Source organism: Rhinolophus ferrumequinum, chromosome 21 (assembly GCF_004115265.2).
Source record: "Rhinolophus ferrumequinum isolate MPI-CBG mRhiFer1 chromosome 21, mRhiFer1_v1.p, whole genome shotgun sequence".
NCBI classification, from domain to species: domain Eukaryota; kingdom Metazoa; phylum Chordata; class Mammalia; order Chiroptera; family Rhinolophidae; genus Rhinolophus; species Rhinolophus ferrumequinum.
Window position 1 is genome coordinate 40,872,795 of NC_046304.1, and position 9,224 is coordinate 40,882,018.

Consider the following 9,224-nt stretch of genomic DNA (forward strand, 5'->3'; position numbering starts at 1 on the left):
GAGTGTTTTTCCTGGGCAAGGTCAGAATGTGGGGGACAGGGCCTCCCAAGAATAGAGGAGCCTGAGGGCCTGGAGGATTCTGAGGGGGGTGCACAGACAAGGTGTCTTGAAGGGGCCAAGTGGGGTGGGGTCCCCCGTTCCCCCACTGTCCAGCTCAAGGCACTGCTGAGCTCCTCACATGTTGATCTCTTTGACTCCTCATAGCACCCTAGGAGGCAGGTGCTACTGTTCTCATTTAACAGTTGGGGAAGTTGAAGTCCAGAGAATTTAAGAGAGCTGCCTGAGGGTGTGGCTAGATGTGATGTCAACCCCTGTGCAGCAGCAGTTCTTCTAGGGTGCCCCTCCCTGCCCCACTGCCGCCTCCAATACCCTCTCTAGGGAAATTCTTCTGTTTCCCTAGTTTGTGGACAAACGACATTCAGAGACAAAGCCAGATGTAGGAGCTGACGCTTGCAAAGCATGGGCCTCAAGTAGGCCACTCCCTGAACCCAGCCCAGCCTCCAGACGGGCCACCGACTGCCAACCTCCCCGCATCTCAGAGCAGTGCCTCCCATTCCTTACCCTCCACAGCCCAGCAGCCCCTGCAGCCCCTGCTGGGCAGGCCGGGGGGGGGGGGGGGGTGCTCAGGAGAGGCCTGGACCATGCATATTTCTCAAAGCTGGAAACACTAATGAGATTCTCATTTGGAAATCACTGCAGAGACCAGCAGGAGAACTAAAATGAGCCTGTCCTGAGCACAGCGCCCCTGAAGGGGACTGGAGTTGGTCCTGGTTTTGTTCTTTTTTAAAAATTGTGGTAAAATAGACATAACACAGAGCTTACCATTTAACCCAGGTTCGAGTGTACAATGCAGGGTCATTAAATACACTCACGACGTTGTGCAACCATCACCACTCTCTGGTTCCAGAACTTTTTCATCACCCTAATGGAAACACATTAAGCGATCCCTCCCTATTCCTTCTCCCAGCTTCTGGCCACCACAAACCTGCTTTCTGCCTCTATAGATTTGCGTATTCTGGACATTTCATAAAAGTAGACTCATACAGTATGTGGTCCTTTGTGACTGGCTTCTTTCACTCAGCGTAATGTTTTCAAGGTTCATCTACAGTGTAGCATGTGTCAGAACTTCAATCCTTTTTTATGGCTGGATGATATTCCATTGTGTGGATCGATTACACTTTACGTGATCATCAACTAAAGGACATTTGGGTCCTTGCTACCAATCCCAGGTTATTGTGAAGGGTGCTGCTATGAACATTCACGTACAAGTTTTTGTTTGAACATCTGTTTTCAATTCTTTGGGGTATATGCCCAGACGTGCAGTTCTGGGTCATATGATAACTCTGTTTAATGCATGGAAGAACCACCAAAATGTTTTCCACAGATGCTGCACTATTTTACATCCCCACCAGAAATGTATGAGAGTTCCAATTTCTCCACATCCTTGTTAAAACCTGTTATGATCCATGTTTTTTATAATAGCCATGCCAGTGGGTGTGTTGGTCCTTGGTTTTTAAAAGACTCCAGACTCCGTGAGTGAAGAGCGGGGGCCTCAAGTGAGGGAATAGACTGATCAGTCACTGGGAGGCCAGAACGAGTTTTATTACCACAGTGAGGGGTTGGCTTGCCCTACTGTGTGCAGCATAGAGAGGTGTACCCAGTCTAGGCACCACTGCCCTCGATGAGAACCGTATAAGCCGAGTCTCCCTAATTGTTCCCATCAATGTACCAGTCACCCCTCTGCACCCGGAGCCCCCTTCCCTGGGCCCTGCTACTTCTCCCCACACCGGCTGGGGGTGCACTCACTAGTCGGTTGCTTTTGTTCCCTAACGCATTTTTGACAGTTAACTTGTCATTGTAATTATTATTTTGTAATCTAATTAAAGGGTATAGTAATGGATGAAACAGAAGTACACAAACAAGGAAAGATGTTGTTCCTTATGAAAATTCAGCTTCAGGTTTTGAAAGATACAATCTGAGTCATACCAAAAAATCAGCTGGCAGAGTAGGTGTGGGTGAGACAGATGTAAATAATTGTGTGGGAGGAGATTGTCGGCGTCTACCTGGTTCCACGTGCCAACCACTTTGCAAGGTCCTTTAAGCTCGCCCTCCCCCTCAAAGAGCCCAAAGCTAGACATCAGCGACCGTGTCCCACCTGTGTGGATTCACAAGGCAGGTAACTCGGAGTTGCAAGGGATGGGCCCATAATAAAAGGAGGGGCCTTGAGAAAGGTCAGTGACTATATGCTCACTCCTTGGAAGTTAAAATAAAATGTGTTTTATGGGTTGAGTTGTGTTCCCAAAGATGATGTGTTGGAATCCCCCACCCCCGTACCTGTAAATGTGACTTTATTTGAAAATAAGGTCTTTGCAGGTGTAATTAAGGAAAGATAAGGTCATTAGATGGGCCCTGATCCAATATGACTTGTATCCTTATAAGAAGACAAGGGACACAGAGACACACAGGGAGAATGCCAGGTGCCGCAGAGGCAGAGATTGGAGGGGTGTGGCGACAAGCCACAGAACACCAAGGATTGCCAGCCACCACCCAAATCAGGAAGTGATACAGAAGGATTCTGCCTAGAGCCTCAGAGGAGTGTGGCCCTCCTGACACCTTGATTTGCGACTTTTCTTAGAGTGCTCCGGCTGCTATAACAAATACCATGGACGGGGTGGCCTAAAGAACAAGCATTTATTTCCCATAGATCTGGAGGCTGCACGTCTGGGATCGAGGTGCCGGCTGACCCAGTTCCTGCTCAGAGCTCGCTTCCTGGTTTGCAGACGGCCACCTTCTTGTTGTGTCCTCACATGATAGTGAGATCATCTCTCTCCTGTCTCTTCTTACAAGGACACCAATTCCATTTGTGAGGGCTCCACCCTCATGACGTAATGGGGATTAGAGATTAAAGATATGAATTTGGGCGGGGTGGGGGGGAACACACAAACACTCAGTCCATAGCAGACTGCTAACCTCCAGACTGATAAAATAAGCTTCTCTTTTAACTCACCCAGTTTGTGATCATGTGTTAATGCAAACCAAGGAAATGACACAATGTGTAAAGTACACAGGTGACTTTTCAAGGATTTCCCTTTTGAATCACCGTTTTCAATGACATGCTAAGAGGGGGACGGTTTTCTCCTGAATGTGGCGGTGGAGCTATCAGTGCCGCTAAGGCCGAGGGACAAGGACAAGCAGCAGGTGGGGCCTTGGGGCCCAGAGCAGAGTCAGGAGCCAGGAGCCCTCGGGCATTCAGAGAGCTGGGCAGGCCCTGCGAACTTCCCTGCACAGAACAAGGCCTCAGGGACGGGTCCAATGTGAGAACTGGGGCTGGGGGCTGGGGCTGGGGCCTGTAGCAGGGGCTTTTCTGAGCCTCAGGTTTACACACCCATGACGTAGGGGTATTCCGGCGAGGTTTAGCTGCTGTAACAAAGAGATACACAATAAGCCAATGGCTTAAGGAAGGTAATGTATCACGGTCCACTACTCCATGTAGACATCCAGGAACCCGGTTCCTTCCACTTCCTTTCTCCCCATCCCTTAGGCAGTGTCCTCCTCTCCAGAATCAATGAACTATCAATGACTGGCTTGTGAGAGAAGGAAAGAGACGGACAACAAGCTCACAGTCTCTGTCCAGGCCCGTAAGGGGCTCACATTATTTCTGTTCAATTCCTTTGGCAAGAAACGGCCATGTGGCTGTTCCTAACTCCAGGGGAGGCTAGCCATGAAATTCTGGTCACTTACCGGTAGAAAGGGGCATGGATTTGAAGGATAGCTCACAGCCTCGGGCTGGGTGGGTCTAGTAATACCTCCTTGCAGGGACACGATGAGGACAGATCAAGTACCTGACACTTAGTAGGAGATCAACAAAAGTATGCACTATCATGGAGGTCAGGGCTCCAGGCCTTAGAAACTCTCTGGTCCAAAGTCCTCATTTCTTTGCAGCTAAAGAAACAGGCTCAGAGAGGAGAGGTGTCTGCCCAGATTGCTCCGTGGGTAAGGGGCTAAGTTGGTCCCGAATCCTGTCTGGAATCCTCAACCCCATTCTCCTACCTCTTGGGGAAAGCGGATAAAATTTTTTTATTGGAAAACAAATATACAACTTGGAATGGATTAGAGGCAAATTGTGCAGATTTTCTTTACGTTTTTAAAACAAAGTTTTAAAACAAAGTTTTAAAAACAAGTAACAATAAAAATATTTCTGGTACAGGACAAGTAGTACAAAAAAATAGTGTACGAGTTTGCCCATGCAGCGTTACAACTCCACCCTTCAACAACGACACGCTGACAGTTCCTAAAGAAAACCACTTTAAAAAAGGCATAACCCTGATGTTCCCTCATTTGACCTATTCCATCTAAGTTTAGATGGGCAGAAGGGCTTAGGTATACCCAGAGTAAGCCCCATGCAACATGTTACTTGGTCAATTTTCTAAAATAAGGTTTCTGAAACCTTCTAAAAGGTTTCAGGACAATGACAGTAAGAGAAGGGAAGAAAACGTGGAGGAATGAAGTCCTGATTACTATACATGCATATTTTTTTAACAGTAGGGGGAAACCTTTCACTGATAAGTTACAAACAAAGAAAAGGCAAATAATGCACAAGAGACTTAACACATCCCGTACAATGTCTTTACTTTGCTGTCATCATTTGGACAAACTTTTCGTAGTTTACTTGCCCATCACCGTCAATATCTGCTTCCCTGATCATTTCATCAACTTCTTCGTCTGTTAACTTCTCTCCAAGGTTTGTCATCACGTGGCGAAGTTCTGCTGCACTGATAAAGCCATTGCCGTCCTTGTCAAACACACGGAATGCTTCTCTGATTTCTTCTTCACTGTCTGTGTCTTTCATTTTTCTTGCCATCATTGTCAGGAATTCCAGGAAGTCAATGGTGCCGTTACCATCGACGTCCACCTCATTTATCATGCCCTGTAACTCTGCTTCTGTGGGATTCCGCCCAAGAGACCTCATCACAGTTCCGAATTCCTTTGTTGTTATAGTTCCATCACCATCCTTGTCAAACACCGAAAAAGCTTCTTTGCATTCTGCAATCTGCTCTTCGGTCAGTTGGTCAGCCATGTTGCAAGTGCTGCCGGTCTCCGGGACGTGATTGCTCAACCCCTCAGGATGCCCGCTCTACTTGGACCTCCTACCTCTTATTTTATTTTACCTAGTCCAGGCCCACCAGGGGCTGAGCAGAGAGCAGGGACCCAGATCACTTCTCTGCTCAGAGGCACGGTTGGGGGACAGGATCCTGAGAGGGTCCCTGTGGTCTGCAGCAGTTCCCTGGGACCCGGTGGCACAGCTTTATGACTAGGTAGGTAGGTGTGGCCCTGGTTTCTGGGATGGGAGGCCCCGCTGCTCTGTGACAGAGGGCCACACCCACTCCCTGGGATCGGGGACTGGGCTGTGAGCGGCTGCCCCATGGGGACGCAGTGGTAGGTGGCTGAGGATGGCGTGCGTGGGATTCCTCCTCCTCCTCTTCCTCAGCAGTGCTGTGGCCGGTGGGCAGTACGGCATAGTCCACGTCGTGTCACAGAATTGGAGCAAGGACTACTGCATGCTGTTCAGCTCCGACTACATCACCCTGCCCCGGGACCTGCGCCATGCCCCACTCCTGCCCCTGCATGACGGCACCATGGCACCCTGGTGCCCGGGCGAGGACTCTGCCCACCAGGCCCAGCCCAGCTCCCCCAGCCAGCGGCCCCTCCACCGGACCACTGCCATGGTGATGAGGGGCAACTGCAGCTTCTACGCTAAGGGCTGGCTGGCTCAGGGCCAAGGCGCCCACGGGCTGCTCATCGTGAGCCGGGCCAGCAGCCACCAGTGCTCAGAGGCCACCCTGACATCCCGGGACCCCCGCACACCCCTGCCAGACATCACCATCCCCGTGGCCGTGCTCCGATACACCGACATGCTCGACATCCTCAGCCATGCCCGCAGCGGCGCCATGGTCCGGGTGGCCTTGTATGCGCCCCCGGAGCCCATCCTTGACTATAATATGGTGGTCATCTTTATCCTGGCTGTGGGCACGGTGGCCGCAGGTGGCTACTGGGCAGGCCTGACTGAGGCTGACTGGCTACAGCGGCGCCGGGCCCGAGGAGGAGGGGGGCCTGGTGGTCACCATCAGCAGGAAGCAGGGGTGGCCCAGAGCAGGCAGGAGGAAGAAGGTGAGAGTGAACCCGTGGACTTCACACCGGCCATGATGGGCACCGTGGTCACCATGTTCTGCTCCCTCATGTTGCTACTCTACTTCCTCTACGACTGCTTCGTCTATGTCATGATTGCCATCTTCAGCCTGGGCGCCGGCACCGGCCTCTACAGCTGCCTGGCCCCGCTGGTGCGCCGCCTGCCCCTACAGCAATACCAGTGGCCTCTGCCTGGCCGCTGGGCCCGTGTGCAGCTGCCCCTGCTGCTGCTGGCTGGCCTGTGCATAGTGGTGACCATCTTCTGGGTGGCCTACCGCAATGAGGACCGTTGGGCTTGGCTCCTACAGGACACGCTGGGTGTGACCTACTGCCTTTTCGTCCTGAGGCATGTGCGGCTGCCCACCCTCAAGAACTGCACCTCCTTCCTGCTGGCCCTGCTGGCCTTTGATGTTTTCTTTGTCTTCGTCACACCTCTCTTCACCAAAACTGGAAAGAGCATCATGGTGGAGGTAGCCTCGGGCCCGGCAGAGTCCTTGAGCCACGAGAGGTTGCCCATGGTGCTGAAAGTGCCCCGGTTGAACTTCTCGGCCTTGACCCTGTGTGACCAGCTCTTCTCCATCCTTGGCTTCGGTGACATCGTGGTCCCGGGCTTCTTGGTGGCCTACTGTCATCGCTTTGATGTACAAATGAGCTCACGCCAGGTCTACTTCATAGCCTGCACTGCGGCCTACGCCGTGGGCCTGCTGGTCACTTTTGTCGCCATGGTCGTCATGCAGATGGGCCAGCCCGCCCTGCTTTACCTGGTAACCAGCACGCTGCTCACCAGCCTGGCGGTGGCTGCCTGCCGCCAAGAGCTCACTCTCTTCTGGACTGGCCAGGGCAGAGCCAAGACACCTGCCCAGCCTGTGGCAGGGCTCTGTGGTGCCCCTCCAGTTGGCTCCAAACAGAAGCAGGAGGACATAGCAGATGTGCACACATCCAGCGAGTCTGAGGGGACCAGCACCCACTTGGCAGGGAGCTCAGAGAGCAACTTTGGAGAGGATGCTGCCAGGATTGTCATCATATCTGAGGATGAAGCCTCTGGTCTGGACGGCTACAGTGATAGCTCTGAGGGCTGGAGTGATGCCAACCTGGACCCTGACGAGATGTCCTGTGCCTCCCCTGGGTCCTCAGAGGAGTCGATGACACTGATGCCACCACCCTCGGAGCTGGGCTACGCCCAGGCCCAGGTCCACAACACCACTCTACCCTGGATGGGGCTCTACAAAAGGAAGGGCTTAAAGGTAGAGGAGAGCATGTCGACCCAGGCTCCCTTGTGAACCGAGCCCTGGGAAATGTGCCTCCAGAAAGGCTGGCAGAATATCACAGAGCAAAGCCACGCATGGCAAAAAGGAATCGGGGCATTAAAGATATTCCAGGTCTACCCAGTGGAGCTTCTTTTTTAGGATGGTAAGAAAGCAGCGACCACAGAATAAGTCCGTGCAGGGCCTGGAGGGCCCTTAGGATTGGCACCACCCCAAATTGTGCAGAGGGGGAAACTGAGGCTCAGAGAGGGTACACGACTTGCATAAAGTTACTCAGCAAGATCAGGGTTTTCTCCCAGAGCTCGCTAGGCAGTGATTTCCTCTCTCCCTGCCTCCCCAACACCAAGCCCCAAGCCCCAGTCCTTGAGCCTGGTGGATAGGCTCCATCCCGTCCCTGCAGCCTGTCCCACCCCAGCTTCATTGCCCATCTCTTCCTCCTGCTCAGGTCCAACTGAACCATTACTGTTCTTTGATCATACCACATCCTCTTCCTCTCTTTTTACACTTGCTGTTCCCTCTGGCTGGGATGCCCTTCCCATTCCAGGCAGAAATTCCCCAACCCAGCTCCCTGGCTCACTGAAACAGTCCTAAGCATCCTTCAAGCGTCAGCTTACATCCATCCTTTCTGTTAAACCTCCCTGCTCAAGGCGCCTGGGACAGCAGCACCACACCTGCTGTGTCTGCATAGACACTGAGTATGCACCTGCTGTGTGCACCACCCTGTGGTGGGTACTCAGGGAGATCGCTGTCAAGCTGGGGGTGAGTGCGGAGTAGAAAATAGACAACCTGAAAATCATCTTCAAGTGGGGGGTGGAAGGATTGGAGCTGAAGTGGAAGAATTTAGGAGGCCACGGCTCTAGTTTCCCAGCTTCCCTCACTGACTCTACATAATGGACAAGTCTCTTAACCCCTTTGGGCTTTAGTAGTCTCATCTTAAAAATAGGGCTTATAATACCATGTCTACCTGTAGGCAGGGGTACAGACGAGATGATCCCACCGTGCTTTAAACCATATGGTGTGTTTTTATGTTGCTTCAGCAGAGCAAACAAACTCTGGGGCGAGGGAAGGCTTCCTGGTGGAGGCCATGTTGGACGTGAGGGAATCATATCCCGAGAGGCAGTGTGACACAGTAGTTAGGGTTTTAGAGCCAGCTGCCCACCGGATTTTCCTGCTCTACTACTGACCTATACGTGTGTCATTGAACCAGTGACTTAACCTCTCAGTGCCTTCGCTTTCTCGTCTGTAAAATAGGATAGTAACAGGAGCCACAGTCGGGTTGTTGGGAGGTTAGAATGAGTTGGCTTATGGAAGGTGACCTGACACATGCCCTGTATACAGGACCAGCTCTGTGAATGTTAACTTTGCTCCCCTTCATGAAAGCCTTTCAGAATCAGATCCAGCTCCTAGCAGGCCTTCGAGTTCTGGCCCCGACTTCCTCCCCTCTTCTCTCCACGCCCTGCATTCCTGCCCCTACCACCACAAGGCCACACAGCAGACCCAACCAGACCCATCTTCCCCCACAGGGCCCTCCCACAGACTGGTTCCTCTGTCTGGAACTTTCTGCTCCTCCCGCCCCCAGAATTGGGCCTGGCTAACCCCAATCACTTTACCATGCACCCTGTTTGCTAGTTTTCTGTCTCCCCAGTCGGGTGTCAGCTTCATGAGGGCAGGGACCACTATGTCTTATTCAGCTGTGTAGTTCCAGGGCCTAGAACACGGCCTGGTGCTTGATTTGTGTTTGTTGGAGAAATGAATGAATGAATGAATGAATGA

The 9,224-nt window shown here is 52.1% G+C and overlaps 2 protein-coding genes across 2 annotated transcripts; one reads left to right on the plus strand and one right to left on the minus strand.

The window, feature by feature from the left end:
- Positions 1-4,554: 4,554 nt before the first annotated feature.
- LOC117013546 (calmodulin-1-like) lies at positions 4,555-5,123 on the minus strand. Its single transcript, XM_033090817.1, has one exon. The coding sequence runs from the start codon at positions 5,075-5,077 to the stop codon at positions 4,628-4,630; it is 450 nt and encodes a 149-aa protein (XP_032946708.1). The 5' UTR covers positions 5,078-5,123; the 3' UTR covers positions 4,555-4,627.
- Positions 5,124-5,450: 327 nt separating this feature from the next.
- On the plus strand, positions 5,451-7,466 carry SPPL2C (signal peptide peptidase like 2C). The gene has a single exon (XM_033090816.1). The coding sequence runs from the start codon at positions 5,451-5,453 to the stop codon at positions 7,464-7,466; it is 2,016 nt and encodes a 671-aa protein (XP_032946707.1).
- Positions 7,467-9,224: the final 1,758 nt, after the last annotated feature.